At 36.1% G+C, this 26,364-nt stretch overlaps 1 protein-coding gene across 11 annotated transcripts in view; it reads left to right on the top strand.

The window, feature by feature from the left end:
* Positions 1 to 340: 340 nt before the first annotated feature.
* MYCBP2 (MYC binding protein 2) overlaps positions 341 to 26,364 on the top strand; it is a 295,622-nt gene continuing 269,598 nt past the window's right edge. For all 11 annotated transcript variants that reach the window (XM_081291229.1, XM_081291222.1, XM_081291231.1 and 8 more), the window contains exon 1: positions 341 to 944. In XM_081291229.1, the coding sequence (XP_081147355.1) occupies positions 643 to 944 (302 nt within the window). In that variant the 5' untranslated portion in view covers positions 341 to 642. The remainder of the gene's footprint in view (positions 945 to 26,364) is intronic.

Here is a 26,364-nt window from a genome sequence, read left to right as displayed (position 1 = left end):
TTGGCAGCAACGACTCAGGGAAAAGGAAGCAGGAGAGCATAATCCTCTGGTGATGGGCACGTTCCCTCTTTCAGGTTCTTGTTCTTTCAACTGGATGGAACAGTACCTGAAGGCAGGGGCCCTTATCTGACAGCCTTCCAAGCACCGTCTCCTTTTAGTTGCTCATGCTGCTAGTAAAACACGGAGAAGTGGATTTTTCTGTAGATTCCGCACCGCCAGACCGCCCCCACACCCCAAGCCCAGAGGCGGAGGGAGCAGTGGTAGAGGAGGGGCGGGGTGGGAGGAGACGGACTCGAGTTACTGAGCATGTGCAAGGCCTGGCGCATGCTCAGTGAGGCCGGCAGCTTCCCATTGCGGGTACCCCCGGTGGTGGCAGCGGTGGCGGCGGCAGCGGCGGCACCGCCTCCTCCTTACACACCCGGGGTGGCGGGGTTAGATGAGCGGCCCCAGTAGCGGCGAGGGCGGCGCGGGGGGGAGGAGGAGAAGGAGGAGAAGGAGGAGGAGGTCGCTGTCTTTGTAGTCTCCCTGCTGCGGGAGCCAGAGGCCGCCGCCAGAGCCGTCGTCGTTGGCAAGGGGTGTAAGTGCGCGCGCGTGTCTGCCCGCCCGGCCCGCGGGGACGAGGCGGCGACGGCGGCGGCGAGGATGATGATGTGCGCAGCGACTGCCTCCCCCGCCGCCTCCTCCTCGGGGCCTGGCGGGGAGGGTTTCTTCCCAGCCGCCACAATCTCTTCCTCCCCGGCGCCTGGGGCGCTCTTCATGTCGGTTCCCGAGGGCTCCGTGGCTGCTGCGGGGCTGGGGCTGGGGCTGCCCACCTTGGACTCCCGGGGCCACTACCAGCTGCTGCTGTCAGGACGGGCCCTGGCCGACCGCTACCGGAGGATTTACACAGCTGCGCTCAGTGACAGGGACCTGGGGGGGAGCAGCGCTGGACACCCGGCCTCCAGGTGCGTTTCTTTACTTGTGCCACATGTCGCGTGTGCACCCGTGTGTGTGCATCCGTGTGTGTATCCATGTATGTGTATACTGAGCTGTCTTTCAGTGGGCGCTTGATGCTGGTGGTAGAGCACTTATCGAGATGAGAGGGTGCGGTGGCTGTAGTGTCACCTCCGTGTGTGTGTGTGTGTGTGTGTGTGTGTGTGCGCGCGCGCGCGCGCGCGCGCATGTGTGTGTATGTCTGTCTGTCTATGTGGGGATTTATGGAGGGTGGGAGCGTAGCCTGTGATGCTAGAAAAGATGATGGTGCTGGTCATTTGTGACACGTGTGTGTATTGTTGAGGAAGGAGGAGGCATAGGTAGAGGATAAAAAGGTAACACGAATAGAAATTGCGAGAGTGGTGAGGAAAGTGGCGTTTCCAGTGTCTCTGCGGCAATGTTATTTTGCACGCCCCCAGATGACATTCTTTTCTCTCTTTGCTACTCTCAATGGAAGAAGTCTGCCTTTTTCTAAGGGGAGCAATGGTATAGGTTAAGGTTAGTGTCATTATTTGTAGAATGAGTTTTAGATTATCAGGCTAGACGTTTCGTTTTAAGAGATTTATGAATAAGAGTTGCAGATGGAGATTTATGTAGATATGTAGATGAGAAAGTGTCTAATAAAGATTTTCAGAGCTGTATTTAGATAACTGGGCCTTTTGGCCTTCTAGAAATGTGTTTGTAGCTGCTCTTGTGTTCTCATATCCCATCGGCCATTTCCCTTCATTTTCTGTTCTATTTCCTCCGGTACTTATAGAGTAGAGGGGATTTTGTGGGAAAAAGGAAAGCTGAAAAACTTCAAAATATGACAACTGGTATAATGTACAACTGCTATCAGTTAGAAAATTTGATTAGCTCCTAGATCTTGTTCATTTAAAGCCTGCACCTTTAGCTTCCTCCATGTAGATGCTCATTCACTTTCATTTTCTTTTTCTTTAAATGTGGGTACCTTTTTTTTGCCAAGGGCTCTCCCATTGTTTTCTTTCCCATGCCCTTACTTGCCACACACCCTGAAGGATGGTGACTGACTTGTTTCAGCAGCTTTGACAGTGATAATTGGGAGTTGCCTTCATTTCTTCCCACAGCTTCTTGCAGTGCATTAGGAAAGCATAGTAGGGTTTGTCAAATGAGTATACAGTATTACTGAATATGCAGTTTATTAGGTAATAACCAGATCTCTTTTTTCTTCCATTCCTGAGTGGTTAGGCTGTAAGTCAGGTATTTGTAGTTTATCAGTATGCATTGTGCTTTTTCCATTGAGACAGTTGTGAAGATGGAGCTTTGTTCACACCCTTCTTTTCTCATGTGTATGATTGTTTATGGAATTGAGCACATGAATAATTTTATCATATGGATATGTAAAGATGTGTAACTGCCCTTTGCTACCTAGACTGAAAGCCAGAATGGTGCAAGTCTGTTTCTTGCTAATGTTTTTGAAATAACACAAAACCACAGAGAGAGTTTGCTCTGATAATTAGGTATAGTTTTGAGCTTCAAGTCTCTGAATTGTGACACTCAAAAATTATTATATCTCTCAAAGGTTTAAAATTATTTTATGTTTTTTTCCCAGACTTATACAATAATTTGTGACTGGTATATTCCTGTTTTGACTTTCAACTACTTTATTTGTACAATAATGTGATTTCTGTGAATCTAGAAATTATTAACAGTTATTAGACAAAATTAATATTGGTTAATCATGTACATAAAATTTGTGAATGATCTTTAGTCTTTGGTTTATTTTGGTACAAAGTGATGAGAAATCACTTTGGTTTAGGTATTTCAAGAAATACTGAAGCCAGACTTATGATATTGATATTATCTACTAATGCTTGTTTATAACATTATTGTTTATGATAGTTTGCCTTATTTTTTTCTAAGTTTTAGCTTGCAGCTACTCTTTATTGAAGTTTGATTAAGGATTCGATCACATATTTTATTAAAGATGAATGGAAAAGAAGAGCTTAATGCGTGATATAATTATTTGTTTAAAGCTTTAGTTAGAGAATGGAATGAGAATAGATGGAGTTTTAGTGATCAAAAAGTTTGAAGGTGTGAGAGAAAGGAGATAAGGAAACTAAAAAAGAGATCAGAAAATTAAAAAGAGAATCAAGAGAGGATAACATCTCTGGCCCTAGGAAAATAGATGGAAAGTGTTTTTCAGAAGGGTTAAGTGCTGAAGAAAGTTAATCACACGTTCTAGGTCACTGAGAAGTTTTAGGAAAAGATTATAGTAGAGGGATGGGGTGAGGAGTGAGTGAATGGGAATAGCCTGGGGGAGATCAGGATTGAAGAAAGAATCAGGAAGTGTTGGAGGCTGGTAGGGTATTAAAATATGGGAGGGTAAGTGCAGAGGGAGAGATTAAAGAATTGAGGGGGGGATAATTGATTGAAACATCAGTGGATTATCTCAGGAGCAAGTTTAAGTTGATAGGTGAAAAGTTAGTTTGTTGAGAAGAATAGGGGCTGGTCTTTATTTAGACAGGGAGGAAATATACAGACTGGGAGTTTGTGGAGGATGATATTCATTCATTTTGGTAATCTGAATGTCTAGCACGTTTTTGTGACATTCATCCTGTAAATATAAAGGGCCTACTGTGTGCCTGGCACCATTGTAGGGGCTGAAGATGTAGCAGTGAGCTCAATAAATAAGGTCTCTACTGTCAGAACTTCCACTTTAGTGGGAGAAATAGACAACTGGTAATTTCAGTTAGTGATAGGTAACTATGTAGGAAATACAGCCAATTTCATGTGATAGAGCATTTGTAGTTGGGTTGTTTTAAGGGACATGATTGTGAAAGATCTTTGATAGCTGGTGTTTAAGTTGAAATATAGTCATGAGGAGGCAGATCTAGAGGAAGAGTGTTTAGGAAATTATAAAGGTTCTGAGATGGGAACAAGCATGTTGTGTACAAGGAACAAAAACATTGGGAGTGATTTCCAACCACAGTTGAATGAATTGATCAGTATAGATTGTATTTTAGTAGTATGGGGTTGAGAAACTGAATGATTAAAGCCTAATGGAATATCTGTGACCTTGATGAGATACTAACAAACTTGGACTCTGATGCTGACTGGTTTTTAAATCCTGGCTGTATTATTTGCTAGTTATGAAACTTTGAGTGCATTGTGTAACTTCCATGTAAAATGCAAATTCCTGTTTTGATTTGTTTGCTGAGAGTGAGGGCTTTGAGGACTTGAAGACAAGGATCTTGTCTTTTACTCTTGCTTTTGGTCTCAATGACAGCGTTGAATGTGGAAATAACTCATTCGGTGACTGAGTAAACATGTTTTTGAATGAATGAGACTTATCAAAATTGGAACATTCTTTTGGGGAAAGGGTTGACAGGAAATGATTGTTTGATCAGTTCTGAGTGTAAGTGGAATAGCCTTGCATTTCGGAAGCATCATAGCTCAATGGCTGGATGTTAGAGCTATGGAGGCTGACTGCCTTAGTTCAAATGCCAGTTTTACTTTTTTTAATGTGTTGAATTGGGCAAGTTAAGAGGTTTTTTTGGTCTGTTTCTTTACATGTAACATAGGGTTTTGCAAAGGACATTGTGCCCACACATGGTAAGTGCCTATAAAATGTTAAAATTTCAATCATAAACTTTTACACTCAAAGGAGACATGGAATAACTTCTAATTGATTGTTTCAAGGTTAAAGTGTGACTGGAAGTCAAAGAAAAATAGACATTGAAGGTTTTTGGTCACTATGTTTGACTATTTGGTGAAAAGGGCAGTAATGCTAGGAAGGAGCTGATAGACTACGGAATAAAGAGGAGTCAGGATATCTGGGTTTTGCAGTGGTAGAACAAAGTTAGTGGAAACAATAAAGGAGATTGTGACCAAAATGGTGAATTGCTTTTCTTGTGTAAGCTATTTAAACCAGCATAGTTCTTTCATCTTTTTTTTTTTTTTCTTGTGAGAAATGGTATTTGAGCCCATCCTACAGGCACAAGGGATTCTAGTTGAAAGAGGTTAAATAGTCAGTTAATCTAACAAATATTCAGGGATTATTACTTAGCCCTAATTGTTGGTCTTATAAAGATTTATACATCCCTGTTCCTAGATTTGAGTGTATTTTCTATCTAGGAGTGAAAGACATAGAAGCAGATACTTTTGTGAAAGTGTTAAATGAAGTAGCTAAGAAAGCATGACCTATTATGAAAAGGGTGGCACTAGGCCTGCTCAAATGTATGAGTAGAGACGAAAAACAGTTTGTGGGTAGGTAATGGTGAGATTTTTGTTAATGCTGTAGGTATCAAGAGGGAGAGGAGTGGGAATTCATTCTGAAAATGGAGGCTTTGGCTAAAAGTGCAGGAGTGCAGGACATCTTGAAGAGCAAGTTAAGAATTAGATTTTAGGGTTGTGGCTGTGGCTCAGCGGTAGCACGCTTGCCTGGCAAGTGTGAGACACTGGGTTCAATTCTCAGCAACACATATAAATAAATAAAACAAGGTCTGTCAACAACTAAAAAAAAAAAAAGAGATGACTTTTTTTTTTTTTTTGGTAGTGGGAACACTCATGGCTGAGCCGCATCCCCAGACCTATTTTATATTTTATTTGGAGAAACGGTCTCACTGAGTTGCTTAGGAGCACCTCACTTTTGCTGAGGCTGGCTTTGAACTTGAGATCCTCAGCCTTAGCCTTCTGAGCCACTAGTATTATAGGCATGTGCCACCAAGCCTGGCTAACCCTGATGGTTTACAGCTAGGAAAATTGGAGTGTATTTTATTTTATTTTTTTAGTTTTAGGTGGACACAGTATCTTTATTTTATTTTTATGTGGTGCTGAGAATCGAACCCAGTGCCTCACACATGCTAGGCGAGCGTGTTACCACTTGAGCCACATCCCCAGCCCTTTATTTTATTTTTTTAATTTGTACTTTTTAGTTATACATGACAGAAGAATGTATTTTGACATCATACTGACATGGTGTATAACTCACCATTCTTGTGGTTGTAAATGATGTGGAGTATAGTAGTGTATTAAGAAGTGATGTAGGATGTATTTATGAATAGGTAGTAATTTTCTTGATATAGTTATTACATCTGTGGAGTCCTATACAATGTATAATTCAGTGTTAATTCAAAGACTGCTCTGTTGGCATATGGAAGGTAGAAATGTGAAATGAATTAGTTTCTCAGTTCAAAAAAGAGAACAATCTTGTTTGGGGTCTTAAAAAGAAAATAAAAATGTTAATTTAAAAATACTTTCACATTTTACAATATTTGTTTAAAAATCAACAGAATAAGCCCAGTGTGGTGGCACACGCCTATAATCCCAGCGACTTTGGAGGCTGAGACAGGAGGATCACAAGTCCAAAGCTAGTCTCAGTAATTTAGTGAGGCCCTAAGCAACTTAGTGAGACCCTGCCTCAAAATTAAAAATAAAAAGTACTGGGGATGTGGCTCAGTGCTTAAGGGCCCTTGGATTTAATTCCTGACACTAAAAAACAAAACAACAGAATGGTCTCATGTTTTTCTCAAAAACACTAAATTTGCAGGATTTTGGGGGAGGGGTTAGTAAGGTTAATTGAGGTTTAATTTATGTATACTAAAGTATGCATAAAGTACACTCTCTTTAAATATTCATTTGAAGAATCTTGGAACCATCATCATAATCAAGTATAGAACATCTCCATCACTTCGGAATGTTTCCTTAGTCCTTCCTTCTAACCCCTGGCTATCATGACCACTTTTTGTCACTAATATTTAACCTTTTCTATAATGTCATATAAATTTAGCTCCTTAAGGGCAGGGCCCCCGCTACTGTTCATCTCTTAAGGTTTCATTAGATTTTGTTTAGACATTTTTAGCAAGGATATTTTGTATATAATGTTGAATACTGTGTGTTGCTTCCATCAGAGGTTGTCAGTTTATTTCACTATAAAATGGTGCTGAGTCTGATTACTTGGGTAACATGGTACCCACTAGACCTTACTTTTTCCATTTGTAAGGAGTACATAATCATGCGCTAATGACTTCAGCACACTGAATATCTTTCACCTAATGGTTTTAGCATCCTTTAATAATCCTTGCCTGAGTCAGTAATTTTATTAGGGATTTAAAAATGATAATTTTTCCCTATAATTTTATTATTCCTTCTATGTTTGTTAGCTAGAGCTCTTTTGTAAAGAAAAATTTACTCTTATCAACTGTAGTTTCTCCTAAGAAAGCAGAGCAAATGCTTAACTGCCTTCCCTCACTAACCCAATTGCTGTCATAGTCCAGTGGTGGTGTGGCAGGTGCTACTAGGCCCCAGATCTCTCTCCATACCCAGTTTAGCACATTTTCCTCTAGCTTTATGGGAGTATTAGTAGCTAAAGCTAATTATAGCTGAGTTTTTCCCCCAGGCATTGCCTTGAGCTAACAGAGCTTCCTCTGCCAAAGGCAAGCCTTCCCTTCTTGTGAAGCCAGTATCTTTTCTGTGTAGGTGTATAAATGCCTGGCTCTTTTGCCCTAAGGCAAGGTAACTTTGAAAGCCCATCCCTTCACCTTAGTTCCTCTTGGGACTTGTCAAGCTCTTCCTGTGACTACATCATAGGTCGCTCATTTGACTGCTCAGTCCTACTCCATTCATTGCCTCACAGCTGTAGATTCTGAGAGCACTCCACAATATATTTCTGAGTGTGCACATCTTCATTTTAGTCTTTCCTGAGGGACTCTACCCAGGTGGTACCAGGAATATTCTGAGGAAGTAGATTTCAAAATGACACTTTGCAGTGGACCTGTCATTCCAGCAGTTGGGAAGGCTGAGGCAGAAGGATTGCAAGTTCGCGGCTAGCCTGGGCAACTTAGCAAGACCTTGTCTTGAAGGAAGAAAATAAAAAGGGCTAGGATGTAACTCAGAGGTATCTCTGGGTTCAATCCCTAGTCCTATGAGAGAGAGAGAGAGAGAGAGAGAGAGACAGAGAGAGAGACACACACACACACACACACACAGACTGACTTTGGAGCTAGATTTATGTACTGGCTGGCAATGAGAACCCCATTCTGAAGTATCAGTGGAGACCTGATGCTGTTAATCCTTGTCAAGTACTGTGGCTGTTCCACTGTTAGAATTTTCACTGGTGTGAATTGGAATGCAGTTTCTGTGGAAGTGGAACACTATCTTGGGCTTTTGAGAGAGGGAGGTTATTTATTATTAGGACAATGTAATGAGAGGGGTATTGGTGAGCAACATTGATGGGTTGGAGAAAGATGATGAAAAGCTGAAGATAATTTGGGGAAAAATGTAAAAAGAAACATTTTTATTAGCAGCATATAAAGGAAAACCTCCAGTAGGAGGAAAGAGGTTAAATTGTAAGGATAGCAAAGGTCCAGGGTATGTTTAATTCACAACACTGACCCTCTGTTAATGCCAGGGTCACTATTCTGGTTAGGAAAGGATGCACCCCTCGCCCTTAGGCTGAGATATCTAAATTGATGCTCTTGAAAACTGTGAACCCCCAAATTTGCTTGAACCCTGGGGGCTTTCAAATTGGCCTACTTCTGCTGGCTAAAAGGTGCTTGCATGAAGATTAACCAATAACTAGAGTTAATTTTCAACAAATCTACTTGTAGGTGCTGGACCCAGGGAGGAAGGAACTGTATACACACACAGACACACATGTACACTGATTTCCAACTGCACCAAGGCACCTCAGTGTACCACAGCAAATGCACTGGTATGCCATCTACTATTTCAGAATTTCAAAAGAAACATGGTAACATCTGTCATAAACTATTAGCTTGAGGTAGTAAATGTTTTTGACATTCGATCATACTACATTCCTTTCAATATTGTCATATTTTTGTGAAGTTGGTTGTTGTGATATAAATCATGTACAGAAATGTGGAACATCAAAAGAGGGTGGCATGTTCAATCTCAGATTCTAAGTTTGAGAAGTTTTTACGGTGCCCAACAGGTATAAATGTCCTATAATTAAGTAGTTGTCATTGTATAAGAATAAAAAGTATATTTTGTTTCAAATTATGTGTGTCCTTTTTCAAAGAACCACTAAAGTGATAGCACATAAATTATTATTAATTATTTGTATCTAATTATTTTATAAATATTACTGTTAGGTAATTTTTTTTGGTCTGTGAGTATGTGGAAAAATTACTGATGATGGCTGTGCATGAGTTCAATAGAGGGTTTCTGTTTGTCAGTGTTGGTGTAGCAACTGCTGCTTCTATTGAATGTCTAGCCTAACAGCAGCAGGGAACAACCTTCAAGGAGATCAACCACTTCTTATACCTTGGAAAGGACTATAGTTCATTTTGACTGGATTTGACTTATTTTCTGAGTATGAGTGTACTTTTCCAGCTTGCAGGAGCTCATCCAACACTACTAGCTAAGCACATGGATCATTTGAGACGAGGGATCCACTTTATAGCAAAGAAGGATTCATGAGATCCATTTATCTCATCATGTACCATACCAGCCAGAAGCTGCTGACTTAATAGATTATTAAAATCTCTTCTGATGGAAGAACTGATAATGATATCCTGGAGCTTGGACCTAGTATCCTGCAAGGATGGGGTGCTATCCTCCCATGCTTCCAATCTTAAGAAGAACACATGAAAAATAGGAGTGGCTCTACTTAGCATCACTCTCCATGATACACCTGGGAAATCTATGCTTCTCATCTCCATAGCTCTGACTGCTAGGGAAATAAAGGATACTGTTATCAGATGAGAAACATTTCCAATAGAAGATGCTGCAAGAATCCTATTATAATTGAAGCTACAGCTGCTGCAAAGATGTGGGTCTTCTTTTCTACAGTAAGAAGTCTCTGGGTAGGGATGATATACCTGTTTATCTGGAGGAGGAAGGACTGCTGTTACACAGTAGAGCACAGATGTTTGGTATGTAGGTGATCTGAGGAATATCTCTTGATACCTCCTTGTCCAATGATGATGATAAAGGGACATGAGAAAGTCCTGATGACCACTACATGAGGTCAGTCAAATGGTTTGGACTAGCAGGAATGCTAGCCAGAGATAAAGAGAATCTTCCATAACGTTGGAAAAATTGTCAGAGAAATTGTCAGTGTTAGTTTGCTCTTGAAACTATCTTTGGGGAGTATTTATTAGGATCGCATTGGATCTACAGATCAGATTGAGAAGAACTGACAGTTTAATAATATTGAGCCGTCCTATCAACAGTTATAGATATTTCTCCATTTATTTAGTTGTTGTTGATTTCTTTCATCAGAGTTTTGTCATTTTCTTCGTATAGCTTTTGTACATAGTTTGTTAGATTTATGCCTGTGTATTTCATTGTTTGGGCTGGAGATATATATATATATATATATATATATATATATATATATATATATATAAATTTCAAACTCTATTGCTGGAATAGGAAAATAATTGACTTTTGTATATTAACCTTGTATCATGCAACTGTACTATAATCTCTTATTAATCAAGTTTTTAATCTCTTCTTTTGGATTTTCTGCAATCAATCGTGTTATTTTCAAACAACTTATTTTTTCCTTCCCAATCTGTATATTTTTCCTTTCCTTTTCTTTTTTTATTTCTATTTTTATTTTTATTAGCTTAGACTGTTAGTCTGATGTTGATAAAGAATGGAGAGGGAATACATCCATGCCTACATTGTTCCTTATCTTACTGAGAAAGTTTCTAATTTTTCACCATGAAGTGTGATGTAGCAGTAGGGTTGTTTTTGTTGTAGTGATAGTGGGGATTGAACTCTGGTTTGCTCTACCACTGAACTACATCTCCAGCCCTTTTATTTTTTTTATTTTGCAGCAAGGTCTCAATAGTTGTCAGGCTGGCCTGGAACAGGAGAGCCTCCTGCATCAGTCTTCAAGAAGCTGGAATTACAGGCATGTGCCACTGTGCCCAGCTAGCAGTAGGGTTATTGGTAGTTATTCTTTATTACATTGAGGCATTGCCCCTTGATTTCCAGTTGCTGAGAGGTTTTTTTTTTTTTTAATATTTTTTAGTTGGGGGATCTTTATTTATTTATATGTGGTGCTGAGAATCGAACCCAATACCTCACACATGCTAGGCAAGTGCTCTACCACTGAGCTATGTTTATCACTAGTGAGAGGTTGGCTTTTGTCAAATCCTTTTTCTGCATCTATTGATATGAGCCTGCAACTTATCATTCTTAGCCTGTTGATGTGATAGATTACATTAATTTTTTTCAGACATTGTATACCTGGATAAATCTGATTTGGTTGCATCTAACTTTTTTTTATATATTGAAATATTTGATTTGCCAACATTTTGCTGAGGATTTTTTGGAACTGTTCTCATGAGAGAGACTGATTGTCTTTAGATGTTGTAATGTCTTTGATTTTAATATTAGAGTTATATTATCCTTGTAAAATAATTTGGGAAGTATTCCTTCTGATTCTGTCCTTTGAAAGATATTGTAGATAATTTATATGATTTCTTCCTTAAAAGTTTGATAGGGATTCACTAATGAACTTGTGGGGCTTTTTATTTTGGAAGATTATTAATGATTGATTCACTTTCTTCAAATAGTATAGACAGTTAAGCTTACCTATTTCTTTGTGAGTTTTGACAGATTGTCTCTTTCAAGGAATTATTCTATTTTATCTAGATTATCATATTTGTGAGCCCAGAGTCATTTATAGTGTTCCTTTATTTTTCTTTTAATGTCCATGGGATCTGTAGTGATGGCTCCTTTTTCTTTTGTGATAATATTTTCGTCATTGTTTTTTTCCGCCACTTTATCATTCTAGCTGGCAGTTAGTCAATTTTATTTATAACTGGAAAGAACCAGCTTTTGACTTTATCTTTTGTATTTTATTGATTGTTTTCTTTTTTTTTGTTGACTTTCTTCTTATCATTAAATTTACTTCTTTCTGCTTTGAGTTTGCTTAGCTTTTTTTCCCCTTACTCGTTTCATTAGTTAGAGTCACTTACATTTTAGATTTTTCTTTCTTAATATAAATATTTAAAGCTATTAATTTTTTATCAAAGCTCTGCTTGAGAAGCATACCAAACATTTTACTTGATGTGTATTTTTAATTTAGTTCAAAATATTGTTGGGCTGGGGTTGTGGCTCTAAAGTAGAGCGCTTGCGTAGCATGCATGAGGCACTGGGTTTGATCCCTAGCACCACACACACACATACACACACATACAAAATTGTCTAATTTTCTTTGTGATCTTAATTGATTTATACATTATTTAGAGTTATTTAATTTTCAGATATTTGGTGTTTTCTTATATATATTTGTGTGTTGTGTATATATGTAACTTTCTAATGCACATTTTGATCTTTTAACATTACAAAATGTTGGTTCCCAGGTATGTGTTTGTCTTGGTGATTGTACTGTAGGTGCTTGAAAAGAATGTATATTCTGCCATATTTGTATTTAGAATTCTATGAATATCAATTATACAAAGTTGGATGATAGTGTTGTTTGGATATTTTGTCTGTATTTTCTTTGTCTAGTTGTATAAAATAGAGAAAAATATTAAAAACTACCAATTTGTGGCCTTTTAATTTTGTCAATTTTTGCTTTTGTCTCTGTTATTATCTTTGTATACATTGATAATTGTTAAAAATTACTAATGTATTTTTTTCATTGTGATATCTCTGTTTTTCTCCAGTAATACTCTATGGGATCAATTTATTTTTCTAATATAAAATAGCCCTTCAGGATTTCTTATGCTTACTTTTTGCATGTTTATGTTTCTCTGTTCATTTAATTTTTACTGGTCTGTATTTTTATATTTATAATTTCTCTCGAATGGGCAGTATGTATATTACCTTGCCCATCCTCTCATAAAACAAAAGTACTCTGCAAACTATTATAAAACAGAAGTACTCTGTGAGACTTTGTCCTTTAATTGAAGCATTTAGATTATTTATATTTAATGTAATTAAGTTAGTGATATGATTGGTATTAGGTCTGCCATTTTGTTTGTCTAATGTTTATTTAACTCTTTGTCCTTTGTTTTTTTCTCCTTTTCTGTCTTCTTTTGGATTATTTTAAAAATTTTGTTCTAATAGTTATACATAACAGTAGAATGCATTTTTTATTTTTATTTTTTATTTATTTTATTTTTAAAAAAATATTTGTATTTTACTTGTAAGTGGACACAGTAACCTTTATTTATTTATTTTTTTTGGTGCCGAGGATGGAACCCAGTGCCTCATGCATGTTAGGCGGGTATGCTACTGCTGAGCCACAACCTCAGCCCCACTTTAAAGTTTTCATTATTTATTTATTTATTTGTTCTAATTTGTTATATGTGACAGCAGAGTGCATTTCAATTCATAGTACACAAATGGAGCACAATTTTTCATTTCTCTGGTTGTATAAAAGTAGAGCCACACCATTTGTGTCTTCATACATGTACCTAGGGTAATGATGTCCATCTCATTCCACCATCTTTCCTACCCAATGTCCATCCCTTTCCCTGCCTCCCCTTTGCCCTATCCAAAGTTCCTCCATTCTTCCTCCCTCCACCCCCATTATGGATCAGCACCCACTTATCAGAGAAAATATTGGCCTTTGGTTTTTTGGGATTGGCTTATGTCACTTAACATGATATTCTCCAACTTCATCTATTTATCTGCAAATGCCATGATTTTATTCTCTGTAATGCTGCGTAATAGTAGAATGCATTTTGACATATCATATATAAATGAAGTATAACTTCTCATTCTTCTGGTTGTACCTAATATAGAATCACGCCAGTCATGTAATCATGTATGCACATAAGATAATAATATCTGATTCATTCTACTATCCTTCTTTTCCTTATACCCTTCCCTCCCTTTACTGCTCTCTCTCTGCCCAATCCAAACTACCTCTGTTTTTCCCTAGCCCTCCCACCCTTATTGTAAATTAGCATTCACACATCATAGAAAACATTTGGCCTTTAGTTTTTTTAGCATGATATTCTCCAGCTCCATCCATTCACCTTGCAAATGCCATAATTTGATTCTTCTTTAAGACTGAGTAATATTCCATTGTGCATATAAACCACATTTTCTTTATCCATTTATCTGTTGAAGAGCATGTAGGTTGGTTCCATAGTTTAGCTGTTGTTAATTGAGCTGCTATAATAAACATTGATGTGGCTGTGTCACTGTAGTATGCTGATTCCTTTGGGTATAAACCAAAATGTGGGATAGCTGGGTCACATGGTGATTTTTGGATTATTTTTTCACATTTTATTAACAGTGTTTTTGATTATATCTCCTATGTTAATTTTTTATGCTCTAGGAATTATAACGTACCGAACCCTTCACAGCCTAGAGTTATTGTTGTTTTGCTTCACTGAAAACAGAGAAATCTTTCTACCATATACATCTTTTTATTCTCCCTCCTCAACTGATGTGTGTGGTCATATATTGTGGCTACATGCTTTGAAAACTTCACCATATGATATCATCATTTTTGCTGGTAATAGTCATGTATTTTAAAGAACTGAAAGAAAAATGTTTTTTATTTTGTTTACCTATGTATTTATTATTTCTGTGGTTCTTCCTTCAATCCTGAAGATACATTTCATTTCAGCTTAATGTTTACAATAGCATTTCTTGTACAGTAGTCAGATGGGGATAAACTTTCTTTGTTTTTATGAGAATGTCTTTGCTTTCATTCCCAATGGATATTTTAGGTGGACATAGAATTCTGAGTAGGTGCTTTTTTCCTCTTAGCACTATAGTAAACTGTTAGGCTTTTCATTTCTATGGTTTCTGACAAGAAATTTTTGGCAACTTGAACTGTTCTCCTGTACATTTTGTTATTTTTCTCTATCTGTTTTCAGAATTTGTTTCCTGTTTAGCAGTTTGATTTAATGTGTCTAGCCATTGTTTTCTTTTTGTTTGTCCTCTTTGAAGAATGCGGAAATTCTTGAATATGTACATGTGTGTCTTTCATCTGTTTTAGGATTTTTTTCTGCCATTTTTAAAAGATGTTCTGCTCTAATTTTTATCTGTTATCCATTGTTTACAACTAGATACTTTGCGCGCACGTGCGCGCGCGCATGCACACACACACACACACACACACACAGGAAAAGAAAAAATTACTTGGAGACTATAAAAAGCAACTCCAGTACAATTATCATAAAATTTTAAATTTTCTAAGAGTTTGAGGCTGACCTTGAAATTGTAATCTTCCTGCTCAGCCTTCTGAGTCATTGAATTACAAGCATGCACCACTGTATCCACTGTATATTAGGTATTTTTATTGATCCATTTTCTTATTGAATTTTAAAAATTTAAAAAATTTTCTTATTGAATTCTCATTTTCATTTTCTTATTGAATCATGAAGTAAATTTTTTATTTTACTTGTTATATTCAATCTAATTAAAAATAATTTTCTTAATTTAAAACTTCTTTCGATGCACTTCAGTTGTCTTTGCCTTTACTTGATGGGGCATATTTATAGTTGTTGCTCTAAAGTTATTTTTAGCTATAACGTGGATTATCTTAAAGTTGGCATCTTTTGATTGTCTCTTCTTTTGAAATCAACCATAGTTTTCTCTTTTTATTGTAAGAATTTTGGGTTGTATCTTAGATGTTAAATGTTTTGCAGTCTTCTGGGCTTATTATAATTCCCTGGAGAATATTGGTTTTTGTTGTTTCAGTTAGCAGATCATCAGCTCATTTAGGTTCTGACGACAAATTTGGTCTTGCCTTCTGCAATGGTGGTTCAAATATTAATTTGCAGTTGATATGGTTTGACTTATACTTGTGCAACTCCAGTGTAAGTCCAAAATGTATATGTGTGTTTATGGACAGGATTAATTTGTCTCTTTCCCTGTCTTTCTCTTTTCAGAATTTCCTTCTGAAATTCCTTCAGAAATTTCCAAGAGAAATCTTCTTTTTTTGGCCAGAGGAAGTGGGAAAAGGGGCTTCTTCACATTCTCCAGCATGCAGGAGCCCCTGGCCAGAAAGAGATTTCTCTTGGATTTTTAGCTACTGGAGTGTTGCCTTGTAGGGCAGTGATTACTTTCTGGCCTGTAGGCAAAACTTTAGAGAAAGGAGAAAAAAAAAATAAAATTGGGAAATTCATGCTCCTATGGGTTGCTTTTTCAAGTTTGACTCCTTTCCACAATCTGTTTTTTGTTTTTCAGAGTCCCCAAATAAGTTTTTTTCTCCTTTCTCTCTTCCTCTCTTTTTGTACTTTGCCCAAAGTATTGTTATAAACAGTGGGGAAGATAAGGTGTCTTTTGTTTATGCCATCTTGCTGGAATCAGAATACTCTTTTCTAGCTCCTTTTGTGATTTTTTTAATTTTCTCTTTCATTTTTAGCAATTTGATCACATTGGCAAAATTGGGATTTTTTTTTTCTTTTTGGTGTGTGCTTATCCTATCCTACTTGGTATTCATCGAGCTATTGAAATCTGTGTGATGATCATTATTTAATTTGGCAAGTTTGGGTCTTTATTTCTTCATGTTATTTGAGACCCAGTCTCTTATTTTCCTCTGAGGATCTACTTATCACACCTGATACTGTTTGCTATCTTATGTATATAAAATCATACATTAATGGCACATAAGTACTCTTTATGGTGTTTACATATGGCATGTATACAGTGATATATGTATATAATCATATACTTAAGCCTTGTGGCCATGCAGTCTCTGTTTTAACTATTTCACCCTGTTTTTGTTTGAAAGCATTGGTAGACGATATGTAAACAGGTGAGCATGGCTGTGTATAACTTTGTTTACAAAAAGAGGTCACAGATTAGATTTGGACTTTGAACTATAATTTGCTGGCCCTTGAGATAAATGGAGGTAGGTACTTCAGTGTAGGTACCTTGTAGATTCAGGTAAAATCAACACAAATATTGGCAATAACTGAAGTTTGGGGAGCTAGTGAATGAGAATTAAGTGGGTAGGAGATGAGACTAGAATGATATGTTAGGACCAGATTATTTTGTTCCAGGTATTGCTTTATATGACAATAGTGTGGAATCATCATAGGTTTTTAGGTAATGTAGTGATATAATTAAACTTTCAGTTTGAACAGATCCCTAGTAGCATTGTAGAAGAGGAATCAAAAGGAGCAGATCCCCAAAGCAAGGCACTGTCAAAGAAGCAATTGCAGTAAAAATAAACTCTGAAAAGGCATTAGATACTGATGGAATAGAGTGGATTTAGACATATTTTGGTGTTAGAAAATGAAGAAGGAATATTGATGTAAGTAGATAATTAGATTTCAAATATAGAAAGGAAAATGCCTTTCTTGTAGATGCAAAGGAATGAGGAACTTGTTTTTTAGGAGTACATTCTTGGTATTTTGTAGTTTAGATATGAGGTATCCCCCAAAAGCTTATATATATGAGACAAAGCAGGAATGTTCAGAGGTGCAATGATCAGGTTATGAGAACTGTAACTTAATTAGTAGATTGATCCATATGATGGATTAATAATTTGAATGGATTGCGGGGTGGTTACTGTAGGCAGATGTGACAAGATGGGGTGTGACGAGAAGAAGTCATTGGAGGCATGGCCTTGAATTATATCTTGTCCCTGGATCCTTGCTTTCTCTCTCTCTCTGCTTCATGGCTGCCATGTACTGAGCAGCTTTCCATTGCCACACTCTTCTGCCATGTTTTTCGCCTCAACCTAATGCCCAGAGCTGTGAAGTAAACTGATGATGGACTGAGACCTGAAATCAAGACCTAAAATAAACTTCTCTTCCTCTAAGTTGTTCTTGTCAAGTACTTTGGTCACAGTGACAACAAATGAACTGACAGTGTCCTAAATTTTCTTCATTGTTTAGTTCAGTCTTGTGGTTTCAAATATTACCTAAATTGCATTTGGTATCACAGTCTGTAGTTTGTTGCTAAACTTCCTCTAGATGGTATTTTGAAAAGTATTCTGCTTAGGTTCTCCCAATCTTGTCTCAGCTACGTTATGTTCATTATGCTCAAGGGTTCTTTATGAACATACTGTTACTTACAAACTCTCTTTTCCTTCAGGTCAGTTAAACAGAGGTTTAAGGCCTGATCACAAAGTTGGCATTAAGAGATCATTTATGAACTAACATCCATTCACCCTCACCTTCTTTTTTCAAAATGCTGAAGAAGTCACATTTCAGTACTATAGTAAGGTTAGATGAAGAAGGGAGTAGGGTATTTAGAAATCATGTTGGAAAGGAAAGGAGAGTGGTAGCTTAGGGAAGGGGATAAAGAATTATCTTTTGGATTAGAGATACTATAGCACATGTTCTTAGAGTCATAGTTATATCCCTTTGGTATTTATTTATCTTTATACTGTTTACTGTAAATATCTGTGACTTTCTGTCAGAGAAGTGCCATGCTTGATCTCTGTGCAGGGCAGTCCAGAAATGCTGGAGAGTTTGTGTTTTCAGAGAAGATTTCAACAAATAATAGATGGAAAATTGATAGGTAAATACTTCATATTTCTCACCTAAAGTTGGGATAACTCTGAGCCATTTTCTGTACCATTTATGAGAGTTGTCCAGTAGGGTCAAGCTCTTTTTACATCTGGGTAAAAGGTTTTATAATGTAACCTTTCTTGACTTCCTTCTCTTTCCTCTTTTACTTGTTATTTTCCTTTCCTGAAGAATTATCTCTCAGAACAGCTACTGCACATGAATCATTGACTCAAAGTCTTCTTTTTGGGGACTAATAATAAATAAAATTTATTTAACACTTACTAAAAATACTTATACTATAAGTCTTTTTGTTTTGGATTTTTTTTCCACCTTTTTTTTTATTTGATTGGTGCATTGTAGTTGTACCTACTGATGAAATTGGTATTACATATTTGTACTAGTACATAATACACAATATAACAATATAATTTGGCTTAAAGCACTCCTAGGTACAATTTTTAAGTGCTTTATCATCCAATGAAAGAAATACTATTTCATCCTATTTTACATATGAAAGAACTGAGACACAGAAAGTTTAAGTAACTTTCCCGAGATCACAAAGCTGGTAAATGACAGAGCCTACATCTGAACCAGGCCATTTGTAAATTCTGTATTCTTTTGCCCAGTAGGCTGAAAGAGGTGAGAAATTGGAGAGAGGGAGAGATTATGAATGAATCACTGAATGAATAAGAATGAAACGGGGGATAATTAATGAAGTCCTAGTAGAGATTATGCCAAGATGGATGAAAGGAAAGTAAACATTCATAATGGTGTCTACATTTTATCAAGTTGATAGTTAAATCTGTTCTGAGTTGATGAGTAGGAATTGAAGTGGCTAGAAACGTGTAACTTTTTTATGGTGTGGGCATGCTTTTATAGTTAGAGAACATAACTAGTTCTAGATCAGTATTCTGATGATGGATATGGACTGCAATACAGTGTAAAGAAAGGGAATATAAGTAGTTAGGCAAATCTGATGGTTGATGATTGAGATATGGAGTCTAGTGAATGAGAGGTAAGTTGTAGTTGGTTAGGGTAAAGGCTCTGTCTTCTGGGGTGGGGGAATGATGAGTAGTAGGAGGTTTCATACTTTGAAAAAGTCTAGAGTCATATTTTCAGCCTTTTTTTCTTCCTGGGCAGAATTATAGATTAAAAAATTATTTTCCCCCTACATTTTAAATTCTCCATTCAGATTAAAAAAATGTGGTATTTATACACAATGGAGTATTACTCTGCAATAAGAAATGACAAAATCATAGAATTTGGAGGGAAATGGATGGCATTAGAGCAGATTATGCTAAGTGAAGCTAGCCAATCCTTAAAAAACAAATGTCAAATGTCTTCTTTGATATAAGGGGAGTAACCAAGGACAGGGTAGAGACGAAGAGCTGGAGAAGAAGAATAACATTAAACAGGGATGATAGGTGGGAGGGAAAGTGAGAGTTAAGGGAAATTGCATGGAATTGGAAGGTGAGCCTCAGGGTTATACACAATTACATATAAGAGGAAAGGAGGAGTAGGAGAAAAATTATATAGTTGGAAGAAACGATTTATAGTAGAGGGGATGGAGAGAGAGTAGGGGAGGGGAGGGGAGGGGAGGGGTGAGGGGACAGTGGAGAATGGGATAGACAGCAGAATACATCAGTCACTAGAAAGGCAATTTGTAAATCAATGGAAATGTAACTGATGTGACACAGCAATCTGTATACGGGGTAAAAATGGGAGTTCATAACCCACTTGAATCAATCTGTGAAATATGGTATAATAAGAACTATGTAATGTTTTGAACAACCAAGAATAAAATAATTAAAAAAAAAAAAAGAAAAAAAAATTCTCCATTCAGCTGTGTCTGGTGTGCTTTAAAATACATCTATTGAATTTTTAGTTTCAGTTATTATATTTTTCACTTCCAGAAGTTTGATTCTTTTTCAAATGGAATCTCTTCATTGGAGATATTTTAGTATTTTATTTCTTTAAATTTGGTAAACATAGTGGTCTTTTAAACCATCTGAAAATTCTACCATCTGAGGTCTTGTTTGTGTCTATTTTTTGTTTCTTCTGTTCTCAGTCATGGTACCTTTTGTGAGTTTGTCCCTAGTTATTTGTTAGCTCTTATAATCTGGGTTTTTTTCTGAGACCTGGGATGAAATGTTGTCTTCAGAATGTTTTACAGTTGCTTCGTGGTTTGTGTTTTTGTGACTTGTCTAGGCTATTTGTATTTTGAGTATAATCTGCATGGAGCATAGTCTATAGTCACAACTTTTCAGAGACTTCTCCCCTCGTTTTCTATCCTGTCCCCATTCCCCCTCTCTCATTTTTCATCTGCTGCTCTGCCACTGCCAAGGTATCTTTATTTATATCTTTTCCCCATGTGAAGACTTTCAGACAAGGTGGAGAGTGTTTTAGCCAGCTTTTTAGCTGCTAGACTTAACAAGAAAAGTTTTAGAGAAGGAAAAGTTTATTTGGCACTCAAGATTTTAGAGATCTAAGTCCATTGCTTTGGGCCCAAGATGAGGAAGAACATCATGGTGGAAGTAGGAAGAAAGCAGCTCAGGACAGGTCACTGGGGAGCAAAGAGAGCTCCCTACCATGAACAAAATATAAACCCCCAATGACCTACCTTTTGTAGCCACACTCTACCTGCCTATGGTTACCTCTCAGTTAATCCTTATCAATGGATTGACTACTGATTAGAGTAAGGCTCGCCTAACCCAATCATTTCACCTCTGAATGTTCTTGAATTGCCTCACATAAGCTTTTGGGAGACACCTCATATCTAAATCATAGCAGAGACTGAGCTATATATATAGGAAGTCTGTTTGCATCTGTTTCCCAAATCAATTTGAACTGTTAAAATCTCTTTTCTTCCTACAAATTAGCATGCTAGGTTAAGTATGTAAAAGTTTTCTGGATGGTAACCAGACTACTGTTCCCTCTTATTTATTCAGTGATGCCTGAACATAGTGATGAAGTATCATTACATTAATTACATGGGAGAATAAGTCTGGCTTCTATAGAAAAACTTTAGTAAATAAAATGGTTGATTTTTAAAAATTGATTTTTGATTTCAGTGACCTTTATAATTCTCTTATAAATTCTTTATTAGTGAATTATTTTGCATTTTCTATAAATATAATTATGTACAGATGAAATGAAAATACTTTACTTTTTCTCCTCCCTCCTCCTCCTCCTCCTCCTCCTCCACCACCACCACCACCACCACCACCACCACTTTTGTACTGGGGATTGGACCCAGAGGTGCTTTACCACTGAACCACATCTTGAGTCTTTTTGTTCTTATTTTGAGACAGGGTCTCACTAAGTTGCTCAGGGCCTCCCTAAGTTGTAGAGACTGGCTTTGAATTTATAATTCTCCTGCCTCTGTCTCCTGAGTCTGGAATTATAGATGTGCGCCACTGTGCCTTGCTTACTTTTTACCTTTCAACCATTAAGACTTTTGTTTCTTTTGCTTCATTTACTGACCTTCAGTACAGTGTTAAGTAGAAGTGATGACAGTATAAATACTTGCATTTTCCTCATACTTTGTGGGAGTATTTAATTTTCATAATTGAATATAACTAAGTATAGTGTTAAATGTAGGGATTTTTTTTTGTAGATAATCTTTTTTTTTAATATTTATTTTTTAGGTGTAGATGGACACAACACAATGCCTTTATTTTTATGATCGAACCCGGGTCCCGCCTGTGCTAGGCGAGCACTCTACCGCTGAGCCACAATCCCAGTTTCTGTAGATAATCTTTGATTAAGTAAATTCTCTTCTGTTCCTAGTTTACTGAGGTGTTTCATCATCAGTGGCTTTTGAGTTTTATTAACTAACTTTTTCTGCTTCTGTTTAAATGATTGATGTTTATTCTGTAATTGTTTATTTGAAATTTGTATCTTATATATTATCTTTTTTATATTACTAGATAATAAAATTATTGAATGATTTTTTCTTGTACTTTTTTATAGAGAGATAATTTACTTACCATAAAATTCAACCTTTAAAATGTATATACAACTCAGTAATTTTTAATATATTAACAAAGTTGTGCAACTAGAACGTTTTTGTTACCCCCCAAAAATTTCTGTAGATATTGGCAGTCACTCCCTATTCTCCTTTTAGCTTCTGGCAATTACTAATTTTCTTCTTGATTTTGTAGATTTACCTATATAAACATTTTACATAAATGGAAATTTATAATTTTGACCTTTTTTAACCATTGTTTCTTTCATTTTGCATAATGTTTTTAAGCATCTTCCATATTGCAGCGAAAATCACTACTTCATTTTTATGTCTGAATCATATTCTGTTATAGATATTTTGATTAGCCATTTACTATTCGGTAAATATTTGGGTATGTAGAATTTTTGGCTATGTAGAATTTTTGCTTCTGTGTTAATTAGAGCCATTGGCTAAAATTTTCACATTTTGAAAATCTCCTTTTCAAATTGTGGTGTCAGAGTTATGCTAGTCTCATAAAATGAGTTGGGAAGGGTTTTTTTTCTTTGTATAGTCCCTGGAAGAATTAGCCTGAGGTTAATATTGTTTGAAAGAACATGCCAGTAAATTCTTTTACATGTTTGGAAGAATTTACCAGTTGAAGCTATGAGTGTGGGAATTTACTTTGTGAATAAGATTTTGATTAGAGATTTAATTTTTTAAAAAGATTTATTAATTCTGTTCTTGTATTACATTGTTTTTTACTTGTGTAGTGTTGAGAACTTTTTTCAAGCAATTTGTTTATTTAATATTGTCAAATTTATAGGCAATATTTGTAGTGATGTATCTTCTCTTATTTCTCACATTGATAATTTATGCTTTTAAATTTTTTCCTATAAGTGTTGCTAGAGATTTATTACAGTTATTACTTTTCTTTGGTTTTCTCTGTTGAATTTTTGCTTTCTGTTTCATAGGTGTCTGTTTTAATTTTTTTTCTTTTTATATTCTTTGCATTTAATTTGCTGTTCTGTTTCTATCTTCTTGTATTGTAAGCCTAAGTAATTTACTTTCAATCTCTTTTGTTTTTAGCATTTACATTTGGGTATGTACAAAAAATTATGCATTTTGGGGCTGGAGATGTAGCTCAAGTGGTAGCGCGCTCACCTGGCATGTGTGGGGCACTGGGTTTGATCCTCAGCACCACATTAAAAAAATAAAATAAACATATTGTGTCCACCTAAAACTAAAACTAAAAAAATAAAGTTATGCATTTTGTCTAAGCATTGCTATACCTGCATTCCACAAGTTTAGATGTCATATTTAATTTTCATTTAAGTGAAAATATTTTCTTATTTCCATTATGATTAGTTCTCTGACCCAGTCCTTGGAAATTTGTTGAGACTTGATCTGTGGTCCAGCAAATCATCTATTTCAATAAATGTTCTATGGGAATTTTAAGAGAAGATGCATTCTGCAGTTGTTGGATTTAGTTTTCTAGGTATAGTCATTTAGGTTGAGTTTATTAGTCTTGTTTTAAAATTGTCCTGTATTTATTTTGTTTTGTACTTATTCTATCAATTAAAGAGGAAGATATTTTATAATATACTCTATTCAGTTGTGGATTTGTATTTTCTCTTTTTACTTTTGTCAGTTTGCTTCATATTGTTTTGAAGCTGTATGTTATTATGTGCATGCACATTTGATAATGTTATGTTTTCTGTTGAATTAATCCTTTCAGCATTATGAAATGCTCTTCTCATTTATTTGGATACTGTAGCCCTAAAAGTTATTTTGCCAAATATTAATACAGCCACACTAGCTCTGTTGGGATCTTGGGGAGTATATTGGAACTCCATCTTTTTCTATTGCTTTTCTTAAAATTTGTGCTTTTATTGAAAATTATGTCATACCAGTTATTAAAGAAAGACCTTTCTTTTAATATTTCATATAATAATGGTCATTTGAGAGTTAATTTTTTTTAGCTTTTATGGGTCTAAAAGCATCTTTTTTATCTTCATTTTAAAATTATATTTTTGGTAGCTTATACAATTCTAAGTTCCTAAGTGCATCTCTTCGCCATACTTTTTAGTACAAAAATGAACATTTTATTTAAAAAAATTTTTTTTTTAGTTGTAGATGGACACAATATCTTTATTTTTATGTGGTGCTGAGGATCGAACCCAGTGTTTCAACACCTGCGAGGCAGGCATTCTACCACTGAGCTACACCCCAGCCCCTAAAATGAACATTTTTATTTTTATTTATTTAAAAAATTTGTTTTTTTAGATGTTGATGGACCTTTAATTTGTTCATTAATTTATATGTGGTGCTGAGAATCAAACCCAGTGTCTCACACATGTTAGGCAAATGCTCTACCACTGAGCCACAACCCCAGCCCCTTAAAATGAACATTTTAAATTGTATTGTTTTTCAGTGTATCTCTTTTCTCTGACTGCTTTTGGGATTTCCCCTGTATCTTTTGTTTTAGCAGTTTGATTATTGTGTGCTGAGATGTGATTTTCTTTTGCATTTTTGTGCTGGAAGTTCCCTGAGTTTCCTAAATCTCTGAGTTAATTTTTTAACTTTTGGAAAATTATCATTAATCATCTCTTCATATATTGCTTTTGTCCCATTAATCTTTCTCTTGTGATTCTAACTATATGAATATGAGAAGACTATTTGATTGTGTCCCACATCTTATAATGTTTCATTTACGTTGTTCTTTTTTCCCTGTGACTAAATTTGGATATTTTTCTCTTGGCCTGTTTGCAAATCCATGAAATATATCTTCTTGTGTCATATTCTGCTCTTAAAATTGCCTAACATTTTATACTTTTAAATATAGTGGTAGTCCCTTCTCTGCAACTTTACTTTCTGTGGATACAGTTACCTGTGGTCAATTATAATCAGTAAGTGGGGTGTTAAATCCCTAGAACCCCCCAAATGGAATATTACAGAAATAAACAACTTATGAGTTTTAAATTGCATCCTGTTCCGAATAACATGATGAACTCTTACATTGTCCAACTCCATCCTGCCTGAGATGTGAATCATTCCTTTGTCCAACATACCCATACTGTCTCTTAGTCACTTAGCTGTCTCAATTAGGAGATGGACTGGTATTGCAGGGCTTGTGTTCAGGTAACATGTAAGATTTGGTACTATCAGGGTTTCAGGCCTCCACTGGAAGTCTTGGAATTAACCCCCTTACACACACCCCATAAGGGTGGACTACTCAAATTTATAGTTCTGGAATGTCTGCTTATTTTTTTTTATTTTATTTATTTATTTATTTATTTATTTTGAGAGAGAGAGAGAGAGAGAGAGAGAGAGAGAGAGAGAGAGAGAGTTAGTTTTAATATTTATTTTTTTAGTTTTCGGTGGACACAACATCTTTGTTGGTATGTGGTGCTGAGGATCGAATCCGGGCCACACGCATGCCAGGCGAGCGCGCTACCGCTTGAGCCACATCCCCAGCCCCTGCTTATTTCTTTTTTAATAGAATACATTGAAGATTGCCTTATTTGATTCATTTTGTTCATCTCTACATCTACAATGTCAATGACATCTACAATGTCAAGTCATTGTCCTCTAACTTTGATATCTGGATTGTCTGTGAGTCTGCCCAATTTTCTGGTTTTCTCTTTAATTATCTACCACATTATTTTGTTTTTCTGGTTGTCCCTTAATATGTTTATATTGTGCCCCAAACAAGACTAATGTTATATGCAAAAATCAGTTATTTTCTTTCAGATAATATTTTCTTCCAGAAAAGTTTCTCTTTTTCTCCCAGAAAGGTTAGACAGATAGCATGAGGTATCATTTCAGTCCATTCAGGAATTAAGTAGACCTCTTTCTCTGCTGGGATTCAGTCTTCTAAATGCAAGAAGACAATGGAAAATTTACTTTCCTTTTGAGCAGGCTCCATATCTTCCTTCCCCTGACTGAGGAGATGTGTTTCTGAGAAAACCAGTCGTGTTCCTAGGCTTTTTCTAAATTCTAATTTTCTTTTTTATATATTTATTTTTTAGTTGTAGTTGGACACCATACCTTTATTTTATTTATTTATATGTGGTG

This window comes from Spermophilus citellus (genome assembly GCF_964194105.1).
Source record: "Spermophilus citellus genome assembly, chromosome: 1".
NCBI classification, from domain to species: Eukaryota; Metazoa; Chordata; class Mammalia; order Rodentia; family Sciuridae; genus Spermophilus; species Spermophilus citellus.
The sequence above is the reverse complement of the archived record's forward strand: the minus strand, read 5'-3'. Positions and strand labels throughout refer to the sequence as shown.